Source organism: Hypomesus nipponensis, chromosome 18 (genome assembly GCF_054491055.1).
Source record: "Hypomesus nipponensis isolate SF chromosome 18, ASM5449105v1, whole genome shotgun sequence".
Classification (NCBI taxonomy): Eukaryota; Metazoa; Chordata; class Actinopteri; order Osmeriformes; family Osmeridae; genus Hypomesus; species Hypomesus nipponensis.
In genome coordinates this window covers 6404199-6422470 of record NC_140378.1, presented here as the reverse complement: position 1 = coordinate 6422470, position 18272 = coordinate 6404199, and the positions used below count along the sequence as shown (strand labels likewise).

At 40.6% G+C, this 18272-nt stretch overlaps 2 protein-coding genes across 3 annotated transcripts; both read left to right on the top strand.

Moving 5' to 3' along the window:
- Window positions 1-636: 636 nt before the first annotated feature.
- LOC146251748 (cytochrome P450 3A27-like) lies at window positions 637-5637 on the top strand. The gene is made up of 13 exons (XM_084680093.1): window positions 637-710; window positions 974-1067; window positions 1236-1288; window positions 1490-1589; window positions 1684-1797; window positions 1881-1969; window positions 2229-2377; window positions 2556-2683; window positions 2933-3011; window positions 3090-3250; window positions 3430-3656; window positions 3868-4030; window positions 4299-5637. The coding sequence occupies exons 1-13, from the start codon at window positions 640-642 to the stop codon at window positions 4374-4376; spliced, it is 1506 nt and encodes a 501-aa protein (XP_084536219.1). The 5' UTR covers window positions 637-639; the 3' UTR covers window positions 4377-5637.
- A 1755-nt stretch (window positions 5638-7392) lies between these two features.
- On the top strand, window positions 7393-11899 carry LOC146251747 (cytochrome P450 3A27-like). 2 transcript variants are annotated; one of them, XM_084680091.1, is made up of 13 exons: window positions 7393-7538; window positions 7798-7891; window positions 8075-8127; window positions 8311-8410; window positions 8505-8618; window positions 8700-8788; window positions 9052-9200; window positions 9383-9510; window positions 9971-10049; window positions 10128-10288; window positions 10560-10786; window positions 11297-11459; window positions 11655-11899. In XM_084680091.1, exons 1-13 carry the CDS (start codon window positions 7468-7470, stop codon window positions 11757-11759), a joined length of 1533 nt encoding a protein of 510 aa, XP_084536217.1. In that variant the 5' UTR covers window positions 7393-7467; the 3' UTR covers window positions 11760-11899. The 2 variants fall into 2 exon arrangements, with proteins under 2 accessions (XP_084536217.1, XP_084536218.1); XM_084680092.1 differs by having other exon boundaries at window positions 7396-7538; window positions 11696-11899.
- Window positions 11900-18272: the final 6373 nt, after the last annotated feature.

Below are 18272 nucleotides of genomic sequence, written 5' to 3'. Positions count from 1 at the left end.
GAAGTGCTTATTCCTGTTTTAAAGATGCTTATTGTTTGACCGTCTTGCATGAGAAAGAATCTCTCAGGTTGATACTGGTCCTGCCATTGGCACTAGCAGCAGTTCAAATAGAATAGTTCTGAGGAATCTGCAATAACATTTTAAGGATGTTGATAGTGTCGTCTTGCATTCTTATTTTGCCCTTCACAGTGGAAAAACAAATCAGACAACCACTGGAAACAGGTAGGAGCTTAGAAGACCAGAACAACTTCCCCTCAACTTGATAGTCTCTGATGAATCATCACATCATTTGTATAAAAGAAAAGAGAAGGCTTTATGGACATTTTTCAGTTTTAAGTTGGCTGGTTGATCCAAGATGATTTAACCCCACCAAAGACGCCATAATACAAAAATAATTGAATACACCAGCGATTTAGTAAAACATTTGAGTCACCTTGGATAACACACCACAACATAACACGCACAGTTGCAGGAGGGCCCCAGTTTCATTATCGAGGAAGTCCAAGTTTATAACGCTAAAAATGCAATACCCTCCTAAATTCACTCACGTAAATGGACCGTAATCCCACCCATCCAAAGTCCTGACATCTAGATGGGAACACCAGTAGTAAATATTACAACAGTCACTTCGGGCAAACAATGTATTTCCTCCCTTATTTCTCTGTCGAGACGTGGACTTTGATAACAATATTTGTTGTTCTTGTCGTCCTGTAAGTAACATATATTTGTATTTCATACAAATAATAGAGCTTCTGTTTTGAATTTAAAAAATCGACAGATCCAGTGACGCGTAAATCGACATTTCAGGAAATCAGGTGTTGGCAATAAAACCAAATGTGAAATAAAAACACTGAGACATATTACAATATTAAAAGAACATAGTTTCCATTTCTAACAAAAACGCTGTTATGTATTTGAGAAAAGGTTTTTTCGACAAATGTTTGTGAACTAACTTGTATTGCCATGCACTTAGGTATGGCTATGCACCTTATGGATTCTTCAAGAAAATCGGCATCCGTGGACCAAAGCCTTTACCCTTCATCGGAACATTTCTGGAGTACAAAAAGGTTACTTTTTTAGTAGCCTAACCGTATTTTATCAACCACAGCATCAACGTCTACCATCCATACTATCCAATGCACACTGTTTACTTGCAAACTTAAATATTTTATAAAATAATAAAAGTAAGAATCAAATGTCAGCAGATATTTCATCCTCAGATCTTTCATTCCCAGGGAGTCCATGTGTTTGATACAGAATGCTTCCAGAAGTATGGAAGGATATGGGGGTATGTGTGTGTGTGTGTTCCAGTGTTTCTATGCTTAAATCTAAGTATGGAATCACACATGTTCTAGAATAATATGTGTGATTGTGTTTAGGCTACACATGGTTTGGCTGCTTGTTCTGGTTTGTGTCACTCATCATTTCATCTTCTTGAAATGCCAAACCTGCCTTGTTGTTCTGCTGAAGTTGGTTCTGGTTGTTTCAGGTTCTATGATGGAAGACAGCCAGTAATGGGCGTCATGGACCCTGCCATGATCAAAGCCATCCTGGTGAAGGAATGCTACTCTATTTTTACCAATAGAAGGGTGAGCAGAAAATGATCTCATAATCAAAACATACTGTATATGCAATCAGTAAACTCAGTTTACCATCAGACTGATTTTTTTTTGCTTGGGTTAGGACATTGGACTGAACGGGCCACTGAAAGATGCAGTGTCAGTTGTTGAGGACGATGAATGGAAGAGGATTCGTAGTGTCCTCTCACCCTCGTTTACCAGTGGACGCCTCAAAGAAGTACACACACACACACACACACGCACGCACTGCTCTCTTCAATCTGCAGTGTAATGGTTTAAGATTCAATTTTTGTTGGACAGATGTTTAGCATAATGAAGCAACATTCTGGCAACCTGATAAAGAGTCTAGAGAAGAAGGTGGATGCTGGGGAGGTCCTTGAAGTTAAAGAGTGAGTAGAAGTCAAAATGACTCTGTTATGGCCTGTACAGTGACTAAATCTTTTTCTGAAGATGGCATGAAAAATCTCTATTGCAACCATTTGGAGAATAATGTTTAATCCTTGAATCCTTACCTGAAACAATAAGAAACTGTTTGCCAAAATTAGTTAGACAGCCTTATTAAAGAAAAAGAGGTATCGCTAGACTGTTTTGCTGTCAGTTTTTGGGACCATAGAAGAGTTTGAATGTGACTTTGTTGTGTGTCTGCAGAATCTTTGGACCTTACAGTATGGATGTTGTCACCAGCACTGCTTTCAGTGTGGACATTGATTCCATAAACAATGTCAGTGATCCTTTTGTCACCCACATAAAGAAAATGATCAATTTCAATTTCTTCCACCCACTAATGGTACTTGTTGGTAAGCCATATTGTGTTTGTTAATAAATCAAATTATTAGATTAGGCACCTGATCAATACACATTTTTTAATTGAGCCTGGATATGTTCTGGCTTTCCACATGAGAATTGTCCAGGGCCTAATTTACTTGCTAATCCATGCTTTATAGCATTCATTGTTCCTCTTCTTCCTCTCTCCAGTATTATTTCCATTTCTAGAGCCGATCTTTGACAAGTTTGAGTTTTCCTTCTTCCCTGCTGATGTCATGGACTTCTTCTACAATTCCTTGAAGCAGATTAAAGCAGAACGAAGCAAGAACGTCCACAATGTAAGCCACCCCATCTCATCCAGCTCACGCAAACACAACCGCTATCAGCAACTCAGATGCAGTTTGGAGACAATTTAGTTGACTTGGTCATTACCACTGCCATAAGTTTAGGATTACATAACATATCATGACTAAAAAGCTACTTCAAATATACCAGATAAAACCACGATTCTTAGTGTGAAAAGTGTATTTCACTGTCACTGATTAATCCAGTCTTCTCCACCTCTCACCAATTGTTTGTCCTTCCAGAGTCGTGTGGACTTCATGCAGCTCATGGTGGACTCCCAGATTCCAGATCAGACCACTGTAGATCACAACTCACAGAAAGGTAGAGGCCTGAGGAACGAGGCTGTGAGGTCATTTGTTGTGGTATTTTTATTATTCTTGATAATGTTTTGTGTTTCAGGGCTGACAGACCATGAGATCCTATCTCAGGCAATGATCTTCATCTTTGCGGGTTACGAGACCAGCAGCAGTACTCTGTGCTTCCTAGCCTACAACCTGGCAATCAACCCTGACATCCAGACTACCTTGCAGGAGGAAATTGACCAGACCTTCCCCAACAAGGTCATCCTTCTGGCTCCCTCCATTTTGTATTTATTTATATAGCAATTACATTATTTAGGAACATTACATTCTTCAGATAGGTGTTCAGACACCATTCTACTAGAACATAATACCCCATAATCTCCTTGACTACATCTTTCAACTGACTGGTCAACAATGTTCTTGTATTCCCCCTGCAGGCTGAGTTGACCTATGAGAGCATCATGCAGATGGAGTATCTAGATATGGTGCTGAATGAGTCCCAGCGCCTCTTTCCCATCGCCAACCGTATGGAGAGAATGACGAAGAAGACGGTGGAACTGAATGGTGTGACCATCCCCAAAGGAACCACCATCATGATCCCGGTCTACACTCTCCACCGTGACCCTGCCCTCTGGCCAGACCCTGAGGTCTTCAAACCTGAGAGGTACTCCCTCCTATTCTACTCGTATCAAAGAGTCACCTCCTCTACTCCATTATACCAGTCTTACATAACTGTAATCATTTCAATTCCACTCCAACAAACATATTAAAAGAAAGTCCTAGTAATCTAAACTCCAGATCCAGTCCTCCACTGTCATCAACACAAGCTGTAATAACCCCTGACCAACTTAACATCCTCCTAATCATGTTTTCAGGTTCAGTAAGGAAAACAAAGCTGACTTTGATCCACACACCTATCTACCTTTTGGAGCCGGTCCCAGGAACTGCATTGGCATGAGATTTGCTTTGTTATTGATGAAGCTGGCAGTTGTGGAGATCCTCAGAGACTTTACCTTTGTCACCTGCAAAGAAACTGAGGTGAGATTTAAAAAAATTAATTGAAATAAAATACAAAAATATTCTTATATTTAATGATAATCCTTTTACTATTACCGATTGGCATTAAGGTTACATCATTTGTATTAATTAACATCTCAAAATAATTGTGATGCTTCTAGACTTTGAAAATGTTTTATTTTTTGTGAAAACAATGTTTCTAAAATGTCAGTTGTTTCATGAAATGAATAATGTTTGGCTCTCATCAGCCGGCTTGGTTGGTAACTTCCTTCATGTCTTCTGTCATCAGGTACCTCTTGAACTGGGAACTGAAGTTTTCATTTCCCCCAAGAACCCCATTAGGCTGCAACTTGTTCCTCGTGTATGAGTTCTACACACAAATCAAGTGTCACAATCACAATTATTCACTTGTTGTATTCTATTATTAAGCAATAAGCCCCAAGAGGCCGTGTTTTACGCTGATTTTAGAACAGGTAAGGGGAGTTGTTAGGCACGACGCGAAGCGGAGTGCTGAAAACCCCATTTAATAAGTTTAATAATAAACCGTCATTCTTCCGCTACTACAAAGTATAGTTCCTACATAAATCGTTGCCACGCAACAGCCAGATGGACACCTTTGCCGTCTTTTTCAATTTGAAATATTCGATGCACAGTAATATGGAATGTTAAAGAATGTTATGAGGACAACCTGTGAGGTTATGCTGGATTTTACAACGGCATGGAACGCGATATAGCCAATCACAATCAAGGATGGGAACAACCAGTTTTAGAAATATAATTACATGAGAGAACAATTGAAAATGATTGTTATTAAAGCCAATCCCCTTTGTACATTCAAATCCCCCAAAAAACAAGTGACAAGCGCATAAACAACATCAAAAAGGTACACGTACAGAAAGACAATGTTTTCTGTGTCTGAAAGACATTGCTGCAGCTCTGATCAATAACCTAGATTGGCGCATCTTTATCATCTACTTGGTAGTGGAGGGGTGAAGGAGTTTTTGTGATGAATGTGGCCTATATTTTCAATCCACTGAATTATCTTCAGATATCTGTAACATTCATCTACAAAAAGCTCATGTTAGTTCTCGACAGTATACTAGCCAGCAGTGCTTTCCAGTCTGCCAGCCAGTCAATTTTAGAGTAAGTTACTGTAGCAACCCTATCCTTAAAGACCTAACATAAATGCAGTATGATCATTGTAGGAATTGGTCAAACTGGTTGGAATAAAACGCAGATCTTCATCTCCTTAAGTACATAAGTAACAGTTTTAATTTATATACTGTGCACAATGAATGCTGCTATGTGCTTTTTAAAAGCGTTTTTCTGACAGACCCAAAAGTTGTGTACACATCGGTATTTGTACATTAACTGAAACAAATTAAAGGTTGGAGGTACAATGCACTCTGAAAAGAGCTCCACCTCAAGTTCACCAGACAAGCAGGAATAACAACCTATGAAACTCAACAGTGAACAGAAACGTCCCCATTAGAGCCTGTTACTGCAATAGAATAATCATACATCTGAAATTAAATATCAACCGATTCAAATGTAAAACCATTGGTCTAATTTGTATATTATTTTCTGTTGATGCATCTAATTTTAATAAAAACTATATTCAAAGATTACTTCTGACCGTGTCTACAGTGATGTGACAGACCTATCATTCACTTCCTTAAGGTATGTTTTCAATGGTTGGCTACATGTTGTTTTATATTACAGGTTACTTTATATTAGAGATTGCTGTATTATCATCTTAAGTTTACATTTACATTTTTACATTTAGTCATTTAGGAGATGCTCTTGTCTGTTATTCTAGATTCTTTTTTTTGTCAAGTTTGAAACAAGTTTCACACAAAGTCAATTTGTGTGAAAGTTCAATCATTACAGACAGATTCCCTTAGTTACAGCATAGATGTGTTGTGGTAGTCATTACTTGTAGACTAATATGGCATTGTCATCAACAATAATTTATGTAGGCAACATGACATTCTCCTCCAATTCACCTCATCATAAAGAGTTGGTGCTGCTATAGCCACTCTGCACAGTGTCCCCAGTGCTGTAACCACGATCCACAGACAAGACTCTTTGTTACTGTCACACCCACCTCTGTGCCCCAGATTTCGTTCTTTGCTTTAGTGTGTCCCTGTGTTCTGTGTCTGTTGTCTTCACCTTTGTCTTGTTGAACATCTTTCAGTGTTCTAGTTAGAGCTATTGCTTTCACCCGTGTCTTGTTTGGTTCTGCATTTAAGTCCCTGTTTTATGTCCATGAGTTTCCCTACTGCTGTCTTGGTTATTCTTGGGAGGTGGGGGGTCCCTGGATATGTTATGTGATGGTCCAAACCTGATGACCAGTCAGCTGTATAATGTAGCAGAGTGCATGGGCCTGATAATTAGGCTAAGGATCAGGTTATGACTTTTCACTGTTATGCAATATGGGACTTTACTACCCTGTGATGAGGAATGACCAGGTGGACCTAGTGATTATAACCCTGTTCATGTAATGGTTTCCGTTAACTGAAATGTAAGTAGGTGTTACAGGATGTTTCATAAGAATGTCGTAACTTAGACATGAATGTGTTTACCTTCGTTATTAATGAGAAAGTGTGGCAGACGGCAGGAAGAGGTGAGGGGAGTGGTGATTGAGGGCAGGTATCTGGCCGCCCGTTGGATCCACCCCCGAGCCATATAGGGACTTCCTGCTTCAACGAAACAGGCTGTGTCTTGTTGGGGGGTTGATTGTTTGTGGGATGGCCTATAAAATGATGTATGTGACGAATGAAAGTGCCGGATACACAGAAAGTGGACTGGGTCGGCTGAAGTCTTTGTTCCGCTTGTTGTTGTGGAAACCCCACACCCCTTGACTTGCTACAAAAGAACACCTAATTTATGAGCTTAATGATTTATTAAATTGTGCAAAATACACAGTGAAAGAAAATGGCTGTGCAAAAGTGTGTGTTTATTGTTTGAGAGTCTTGCATGAGAAAACCTCTGGGGTTTATTCTGGTACTGCCATTGGCACTGGCAGCAGTCCACCCCTGCCACCCAGTTCACCACTTGGCCAGCAGGTAGCAGAAGTAGACCTGGAGATTGGGCCAGCTGGAGGTTATTTATTTTATTAAGAAATTGGGCCTCATGGAAGTTTTTCCGTTTTGAGTTGGCTAGTTGGTTGACAAAGACGCCCTAATACAAAATAAATCGTCCCAAATCCAACACAACTGGGATTGGATACAACATTTGAGACATCCTTGAATAAGCCACCACTACATAACCCCTTTTACATTTTGCAGGAGTTCCCCAGTTACATAATCGAGGAAGTCCAAGTTAATAACGCAAAAATGCAATACCCTTGTTCACACACGTGAATGGACTGTAACTCCACCTACCCAGAGTGCTGACATTTTGACATGGGAACACTACAGTAGGAAGTATTACAACAGTCACTTCGGGCAAACAAGATGTCTTTCCTCCCTTATTTCTCTGTCGAGACGTGGACTTTGATAGCTATATTTGTTGTTCTCGTCGTCTTGTAAGTAACAGTTATTTGAAAGGATATTTCATACAACTAATAGAATAATATAAGTCTTTGGTCTGACATGTTTTGAATTCTAAACAGGAAATCAGGTGTTTGCGCTACAACAAAATATGGAATAAAAATGCGACATATGACAATATTAAAGGAACATAGCCTGTAGTTTCGATTTTTTTTTTAAAGGCTGTTATTTATTTGAGTAAACGTTTTGTACACTACATGTTTGTGCCCTAACTTAGTATCGCCATGAACTTAGGTATGGCTATGCACCTTATGGATTCTTCAAGAAAATCGGCATCCGTGGACCAAAGCCTTTTCCCTTCATTGGAACATTTCTGGAGTATACAAGGGTTAATTACTTTTACAGTATCAATTCAACCACAGCTTGAACGTCTACCATTCCAACTATCCAATGCACACTGTTTAGCCTACTAGCAAACTTTTAAACTTTAAACTTTTTCAGATTTAATACAATTTTAAAAGTAAGAATCAGATGTCGGCAGATATTTTATCCTCAGCTCTTTCATTCTCAGGGAATCCATGTGTTTGATACAGAATGCTACCAGAAGTATGGAAGGATATGGGGGTATGTGTGTTCCACTGTTTTTTTATGTTTAAATGTAAGTAATCACATGTTCTAGAATAAGATGTGTGTATGGTCGTGGTTAGGCTACACATGGTTTGGCTGCTTGTTTTTGTATTCCATCTTCTTGAAATGCCAAACCTGTCTTCTTGTTGTTCTGCTGAAGTTGACTCTGGTTGTTTTCAGGTTCTATGATGGAAGACAGCCAGTAATGGGCGTCATGGACCCTGCCATGATCAAAGCCATCCTGGTGAAGGAATGCTACTCTATTTTTACCAATAGAAGGGTGAGCAGAAAATGATCTCATAATCAAAACATACTGTATATGCAATCAGTAAACTCAGTTTACCATCAGACTGATTTTTTTTTGCTTGGGTTAGGACATTGGACTGAACGGGCCACTGAAAGATGCAGTGTCAGTTGTTGAGGACGATGAATGGAAGAGGATTCGTAGTGTCCTCTCACCCTCGTTTACCAGTGGACGCCTCAAAGAAGTACACACACACACACACAAGCATGCACTGCTCTCTTCAATCTGCAGTGTAATGGTTTAAGATTCAATTTTTGTTGGACAGATGTTTAGCATAATGAAGCAACATTCTGGCAACCTGATAAAGAGTCTAGAGAAGAAGGTGGATGCTGGAGAGGTCCTTGAAGTTAAAGAGTGAGTAGAAGTCAAAATGACTCTGTTATGGCCTGTACAGTGACTAAATCCTTTTCTGAAGATGGCATGAAAAATCTCTATTGCAACCATTTGGAGAATAATGTTTAATCCTTGAATCCTTACCCGAAACAATAAGAAACTGTTTGCCAAAATTAGTTAGACGTTGGCCTTATTAAAGAAATAGAGGTATCGCGAGACTGTTTTGCTGTCTGTTGTTTTGGACAATGGAAGATTTTGAATGTGACTTTGTTGTGTGTCTGCAGAATCTTTGGACCTTACAGTATGGATGTTGTCACCAGCACTGCTTTCAGTGTGGACGTTGATTCCATCAACAATGCCAGTGATCCTTTTGTCACTAACATAAAGCAAATGGTCAAATTCAATTTCTTGAACCCACTCCTGGTACTTGTTGGTAAGCCATGTTGTGTTTGTTACAAAGTCAAATATTCCGTAGAATAGGCACCTGATCCATACATTTCTTAGTTGAGCCTGATTATGTTCTGGCTTGCCATCAAATGAGAACTGCCTAGGGCCATATTTACTTGCCAATCCATGCTTTATAGCATTCCTTGTTTCTCTCCTTCCTCTCTCCAGTATTATTTCCATTTCTAGGGTCGATCTTTGACAAGTTTGAGATCTCTTTCTTCCCTGCTAGTATCATGGACTTCTTCTACAATTTCTTGAAGCAGATTAAAGCAGAACGAAGCAAGAACGTCCACAATGTAAGCCACCCCACCCCATCCAGCTCACACAAACAAAACCGCTATCAGCAATTCAGAAGCAGTTTGGAGACAATTTAATTCAAATGGATTTATGTGCTTGTTAAGAGAACCATCAGAAGCCAAACATTTTGTATGAACAGCAGTAACTTGGTCATTACCAGTGTCATAGGTTTAGAATAACTTTACATATCATGACTAAAAAGCAACTTCAAAAAAGCAACTGACTAAAAAGCAACTTCAGACTACCTTGCTGGAGGAAATTGACCAGACCTTCCCCAACAATGTCATCCTTCTGGCTCACTCCATTTTTTTTTTTTATATAGCAATTACATTATTTAGGAACAGTAAATAATGTAACAATATACCAGATAAAACCACGATTCTTAGTGTGAAAAGTGTATTTCACTGTCACTGATTAATCCAGTCTTCTCCACCTCTCACCAATTGTTTGTCCTTCCAGAGTCGTGTGGACTTCATGCAGCTCATGGTGGACTCCCAGATTCCAGATCAGACCACTGTAGATCACAACTCACAGAAAGGTAGAGGCCTGAGGAACGAGGCTGTGAGGTCATTTGTTGTGGTATTTTTATTATTCTTGATAATGTTTTGTGTTTCAGGGCTGACAGACCATGAGATCCTATCTCAGGCAATGATCTTCATCTTTGCGGGTTACGAGACCAGCAGCAGTACTCTGTGCTTCCTAGCCTACAACCTGGCAATCAACCCTGACATCCAGACTACCTTGCAGGAGGAAATTGACCAGACCTTCCCCAACAAGGTCATCCTTCTGGCTCCCTTTGTTCTTTATTTTAATTATGTAGCAATTACATTATATAGGAACAGTACATTTACATTTATGCATTTAGCAGACGCTTTTATCCAAAGCGACTTCCAAGAGAGAGCTTTACAAAAGAGCATAGGTCACTGATCATAAGTACATTCTTCAGATAGGTCTTCAGCACCATTCTACTAGAACATAGTACCCCATAATCTCCTTGACTACATCTTTCAACTGACTGGTCAACAATGTTCTTGTATTCCCCCTGCAGGCTGAGTTGACCTATGAGAGCATCATGCAGATGGAGTATCTAGATATGGTGCTGAATGAGTCCCAGCGCCTCTTTCCCATCGCCAACCGGGTGGAGCGAATGACTAAGAAGACGGTGGAACTGAATGGTGTGACCATCCCCAAAGGAACCGCCATCATGATCCCGGTCTACACTCTCCACCGTGACCCTGCCCTCTGGCCAGACCCTGAGGTCTTCAAACCTGAGAGGTACTCCCTCCTATTCTACTCATATCAGATAGTCACCTCCTCTACTCCAGCTGCACAATGACACCCTGCACATTCCAATTTGCACTATTGTATCGTTCTCTTGCACTATCTGTTTTTTTAGGTTAAATTGTAAATTATGACTACTTATATTTTATTTTATTCCCCTTAGTATTAGCTAAACCCCCCTTAGTATTAGCTAGACTTTGCTCCTTTTGTATAGTTAGTCCACATATTTAAGTTTCAATATTCCTATATGTTTAATGTATGCACCTCCCTGCCAAAGTAAATTCCTTGTTTGTGCAAACATTCTTGGCGAATACAATCCCTTCTGATTCTGATTCTGATTCATTATACCAGTCTTACATAAATGTATACTTTTAAATTCCACTCCAACAAAAGAATTCAAAGAAAGTCCTAGTAATCTAAACTCCAGATCCAGTCCTCCGCTGTCATCAACACAAGCTGTAATAACCCCTGACCAACTTAACATCCTCCTAATCATGTTTTCAGGTTCAGTAAGGAAAACAAAGATGACTTTGATCCATACACCTATCTGCCTTTTGGAGCCGGTCCCAGGAACTGCATTGGCATGAGATTTGCTTTGTTATTGATGAAGCTGGCAGTTGTGGAGATCCTCAGAGACTTCACCTTTGTCACCTGCAAAGAAACTGAGGTGAGATGTAAAACATTCTCATATTTAATGATATTTTTAATGTAATGGATTGACTTTATGGTTACTTCATTGATTAATTAGTATCGTAAAATAATTGTGTTGCTTTTAGATGTTTATAATGTTTTATTTGTTGTGAAACACTGTTTCTGAAATGTCAGTTGTTTCATGAAATGAATAATGTTTGTCTCTCATCAGCCGGCTTGGTTGGTAACTTCCTTCATGTCTTCTGTCATCAGGTGCCTCTGGAACTGGGAAATGAGGGTTTCCTTTCCCCCAAGAACCCCATTAGGCTGCAACTAGTTCCTCGTGTCTGAGTTCTACAGACAAATCAAGTGGAACAAGATCACAATCAGTTTATTATTTACTTGTTGGATTATGTTAATACAATTTATTTAATTAATAACTGTACATGCATACATAAAAACAGTTGTGACAGTAAATATTTCTAATCAAGCTTTATGATATTATATACACTACAAACACATTTTAACACAAGGCTTACACATACTGTACAACACAATTTTAAGCCAAAGAACCGGTTAAGTAATCACTGCTTCTCATTGAATGTCGTCATTGAAAATAGAACATAGGACAATAGTGAAGCAATGCGTGTCATGTGTCATTATATCACTCTCACGTACTCTTTTGTTTAATCTCAGGTCCTCTGATTTATAAACACAACCTCCATTGACCAACAGTGTCAGCCAGCTGCACAACAGAAAAGCTACAGTAGCAATTTGTAGGAATGGTAGTAGTTATTGAAGAGTACGTTGATCAAATTGAACTTGAACACTTGTGAAACAGTTGTGGAAGTAATGTTCAGTTCTTCTAAACCTGTTAGAACTGGTCTGTTATTTTTCCTACCTCCCAGCACACCATAAATTGTACCGGCTGTCAATAAACTCATTAGTACAGAGGGGAGGTTTGAATGTACAAAAGGGATTTGCTTTGTGGTATCAGGGTAAATGTAGGTGTGTCTCAGTAGCAGTTAGGTCATTACATAAAATAGTGGATATAATTCTTCCGCAAATAAATCCAATCACCCCCCCCCTCCTCCACAGAATACAAGTGCATCTACATTGCAGGTTTTGGATTCTTAATTGTGCAATTTTCATATACAGTAGCCTATGCTTAAATTTTATTTACATTTGTATGGTGCCACTCTGTGTTGTGATCGGAACGTCTATTTATCTAATGAAACCTTAAACACAGGAACGTAAGATACTAATGTTAGTAAATAAACTTTAAACACAAGAATCTAAGACACTTTAATGTTAGTACTTAAGTAGAGGTAGTGGAGACAAATAGTCAATTCATGCTATTCAGATGAGTGTGCGTACTGCTTGCCACCCCAGTAGATGCCAGTGCCTCACATGGGCCACCCCAGTAGATGCCAGTGCCTCACATGGGCCACCCCAGTAGATGCCAGTGCCTCACATGGGCCACCCCAGTAGATGCCAGTGCCTCACATGGGCCACCCCAGTAGATGCCAGTGCCTCACATGGGCCACCCCAGTAGATGCCAGTGCCTCACATGGGCCACCCCAGTAGATGCCAGTGCCTCACATGGGCCACCCCAGTAGATGCCAGTGCCTCACATGGGCCACCCCAGTAGATGCCAGTGCCTCACATGGGCCACCCCAGTAGATGCCAGTGCCTCACATGGGCCACCCCAGTAGATGCCAGTGCCTCACATGGGCCACCCCAGTAGATGCCAGTGCCTCACATGGGCCACCCCAGTAGATGCCAGTGCCTCACATGGGCCACCCCAGTAGATGCCAGTGCCTCACATGGGCCACCCCAGTAGATGCCAGTGCCTCACATGGGCCACCCCAGTAGATGCCAGTGCCTCACATGGGCCACCCCAGTCATAAAGACACACCACTGCAGGGAACTGGAACTTTTAACCACAAGGTGTCAGTGTAGAACTCTTAAAGTGAAATGAATCCAGTCTTCTATGTCTCAAACCGTACACTCAGAACCGCATGCATCCTGTCGTAGGCCTACAAGAAGTGTAGCTTGTTTGGAACATACCTCTCCTCTCGTCCCCTCCACTCATCTATCATTGACCAGATGTTCAACTTCTTCCACAGAAGGTTCACTGAGGCACAGGGCATCCAAGTCCAAACTTGATGGATAACCAGGGTTTCCAACTTCACATGGTTATTTTACCTAACTTTGGCTACCCTAGAATTTTATCACATTTCCCACCCTTGTGTCATGCCATCTCCCATGTACCAGGACAAGTGCATCAAATCTAACTGTAATTCACATCTGCATTGGGAGTCCTGCACACTACAAATGCCCAAGAGAAAACTACCTTCTGAATGTGATGATAACCTGATTGATGTTTTGTATCAATTCACTACTGTTCAATTGTATAATTTGATCTTGTCACAACATTCCAATTTGTATTCACCACCTAGGTTTATTTAATTCAGCCAACCCCTATTAAAACCATTAATATTTATGTTTCCTGTGTCCTTGAATGAACCCCCCTTTAAATGGATAAACCCCTCCCTTTGAATTGGCACTGCTTAAGAGATTCACCACAGCCTCTGCTCTTCACAATCTACTGGCAATAATTCAGTGATATATTACTGTGAAATTGCTGGGCCTTATGTCTTTACAGCAACCACCAATGGAGTTTTGGGGATGTTTAAAACCCTCTTAGGGATTCATTTCTTCAATGTCTTAACATTTCTGAAAACCATTTGTTACAATTAGACAGAAATAGAATTACACAATTAGAGTGAATTAATAATGTATTGTTAGCCCAAAGTATCCCAGATACAGGTTCTTCATAAATAATACAGGTAGTGATCATCAGAAATGATGACGGACTGATGCCATTCAGTTTTCCTGCCACAATTGTCAGTATGTGCTACTATGTGAGTACACTTTATAGACTGTCTCCCTGTAATGTCTCAAAGTTCAAAAAGTTAGACTCAAAAGCAACATGTTGATGCCAACATGTTTATGTCTCCAGTAGGTGGACATTCATTTATTAACATTGAAGATTTGGGTCAGCTGTTTCTATCATGCTGATGTCAATGATTATGAGATTGTTACTGATTATAAGAGTTTTGTTAATAAACATGCTTCTGCTATGATGTGTGCTCGTTCATGGAAGGCAAGTGTACGCAGCTTTAAATGGATATCCTTATCCTTCCATTGTGGTTGTATACTACACATAAATAAAATTAATTGTGTACACATTTTCTTACATACCTGTAGTAACACCTGTAGCACTTACTAAATTGGGATGTTTTACCGAAAAGTGCAATGTTTTAGAAGAGTTAGGATGTTGCTGTTGTCCTGTTTGGGAAATCCTGCACTATTGTAGGTAGAGAGGATGTTGTTGTTGTGCCCTCCCTGGCACTCACAGCTGTCCTGCTGGTAATCTGCTGCACTTACTCTATTGTCTGTACTCTGCAGTGGATGCAAATGTCAGATAGATTAATACACTTAAATATAAATGTGACACCCAACCTTTTCACAAGCTTTTGGACAAAAACAGGAAGAGGTCTGATAGTAAACACATTAAAACAGGCCCATCATCATCTCAGTGGAGACAGGGTCAGCTGGGACACCTTTAGAAGACTAATCAGTCACATTTGGTCTGCTATCTACAAAACTCAAAGCATACAACTAAAGAAACAATCCTAAAATATATTTAGAAGACTAAGCCACACAAGTATGTCAAACTTTACAATAAAAGCTGCTCACAACCATATTTACAGAAACACATATTTTAATGATAATTTGAGTCTTCCTCAATTCACCTTCCTCTCCCACTCGTGAAACCACCAGCCAGAGGGTGTGGCCAGACAGTGTGAAGAGAGCAATTTAGTTCCATTGTTCTCACAGGAGAGGGAATTCTCCCTCCTTTCTTAGCATATAATCATCAAGTGTCCCACAAGAAGGTTATATAGTTCATTTAGATCTGCACTAATTCAGCCATTGTTCAGCCATTGTTTCTCATTAAGGTTGATCTTATTCTTTCAAGCCTACACCATTTCCAAAGTCAGGGAACCTCTCACTGTTTCGGCCTTTCCTCAAAATCTTCTTCCACTCTACTTCTTTCAAACTTCCTAAAAAAGGCCTCTCAAAACTATTCAATTAAAGCCACATGTTCCGCACGCCCATGCTTTTCCTCCAATCACAGAAGAGGTGGAGAAGTTGGACCCTCCCCTTTACTGGACACAATGATGACTCTGGTATGTTGTGTGTGTGTCTGTCATATAGTTGTAAAAAAACAGGAAAAACAGTTGATGAAAGGTGCATCGGCTAAGTCTAAATAATGCAATGCATTGTTGAACATGGACCATTGACGTGTCTCTCTTTCAGCAGTGGAAAATGCTCAGTGGAAGGTTTTACTAGCAGGAGTTTATAGCAGGAGGTGTCACTATAGTCGATGAGGGAGGACTTGAGCATGTGCCCAACAAGCATCAGACGTGTTCTCCTCCTATGTAAGAATTCCATATGTGTGTGCGTGGATGACAATCAACCGCAGCCCCCCTATGTAGCATCCAACCACTGCTCACATAACACCAGTCACGGTGTCTCTCCTGTACAATCGCTCCATTGTTTTGGAAAATGACGTTGCTCCATTGCCATCAAGACAGCTGTGTGTTCCTGATTCCAACTCAAACATGACTGACACAAGCATACACGCACACCCTATCACAGAACGGATAGGACATGAAGCAACTCACCAACACATGAGAGAGAGAGAAACAGTTTGTGTACTTGAAAGTGTGCCTTTGTGTGTGTGTGTGTTCGCGTGTTCCTTTGTGTGTGTGGTGAGGGGTAGGTAGGGATGGTGGATGAAGGTTGATGCACCTGGATTGATGCTCCAGATGGCAAGGCCAACACCTGCTCTTAGATCAGGGGTGTCCAAATCCGGTCCTCGAGGGCCGCGGTCCTGCATGTCTTAGAGGTTTCCCTGATCCAGCTCACCTGATTCTAATGAATGGTCGTTATAAGACCCATTTAATTGAATCAGGTGTGTTGGAGCAGGAAAACTTCCAAAACATGCAGGACAGCGGCCCTCGAGGACCGGATTTGGACACCCCTGTCTTAGATGAACAGAATAATAAAAAATACATTTTTGACAACATGGTGTAAAACTGTACTTACTGAAAACCCTTTTTGATGTATGTCATACTTCTGCTCTGTATTGTGAAAGCTGTGGGGAATGTTTGGTGAATCTGGTCTTGGTGTTAAGTCAAATATTATCCATGACGTGGGTAACAAATCTGTTTTTCATGAAGTATTCAGCTGAATATATGTGGTGTTTTAGTAGTAGCAGGTGTTTTCTTAGAGGGCAGAGCACAGAGATGTTTGATTCAGTTCCTGAGTATTTGATTTGTTGTACTAGAGGCATTGGTTGGTACACAACCACAGATCCACCGTGTGCATTCAGCTCTATCCGTGATCCCTGCGAGAGAGAGAGAGGCATGACATGTTATTCAGTCTTACTTTGATGGAACATGATGATTGTACGTTCCAGCATCTGGACTCTGAACATCTCTGAGACCTTGCCCACAAGCTGTAAACACACACAACCAACAGTTTATGGTCTCAAAGTGTGTCTGATCCTCATAAATTACCTGGCAGGACCAAGAAAAGTCTTAAAACCCAACTCACTGAAAAGTGTTTAGAGTTGCAAGGCTTTGTTGTTGTATGAAACCTCACCTGTAAACCTAAGTAGCCATGGCTTTCTAAACGTGTTGTTTCATTGAAAGAAAACGTGGCTCAAATGAATGGGATCCACCCATCCGAAGCATCCACTATAACAACAGTACCATGCCAGCAAACACCAGCAGTGTTTCATAAAAAATGTGGCTTTTACTTTCAGCCCTCGGTCCACTGCCTATCTTGCTCTGTTTTCCCTCCCATTTCCATCTTTCCAAACATCACTCCCCTTTTCAAATACGAGCCCTACTTCTCTCTCCTTGTGATCCACTTGTCTGGGATCCTCCTGGTTGTTCTTGTCAGCTGTGGGTCAGCAGGGTGAGCTATTCCTCTCCACGAGAGGCCGAGGGTGAGGCAGCAAAACAGAAGTGTTTTTCCTCATCTCAAGCTGTTTATTTTGTCATGAAGCCCCATGGATAGCCTCTACCCCTCTGCAGTGGGGCTGTGCAAAGCTGGACAAATACTGAGGCAAACTGGTGCAAAAAGGGTGTTTGTGAAGCAACGCAATGACTTGATTGCCATTTATTATAGGAGTCAGGTGTTTAGGACTAGGCCTGTACTGTCACATTTCTAAATGTTAGTCCTATACGAGAAGTATGCAACTCTCCTATTGTCCTCTCTCTCTTTGCTCATTAGTAGAACACAAATGAGAACCTGTCGCATCGCTGTGCCAAACCCCCCCCTCACAAGCCATCGTCTGGAAACTGGCAGTAGAAGAGAGTGATAATCATGGTTAGAATGATCACACAGGAGCACTGTGGAGGGGAATGGTAAGCCAGTCAGGACATTTGGCTGGCCTCCATAGAGAAGTTAAAAGTTCAGTCTTTCTTTGTGTGTTGCGTGGCTGGATGTGGCATGTCTGCTTGTTTATGATGTATTAGTCCAGATGAAAGTGTGAGAGACTCGACATAACAGCTCAATGTCATCTTCACAAGGTCCTAAAATACATTGGAAGAAAAGGACTGCTGGAAAGGAGCGACTCATTAACTTATTGAGATGCTGAATTACTAAGGCTACCTAAGGACATTACACTACATCTATATTTTTTCCTGTGCAACTACTAACTCGCTTCCTCAAATCTGTGTCGCATGGCTAATCACATGCTTAAATTATT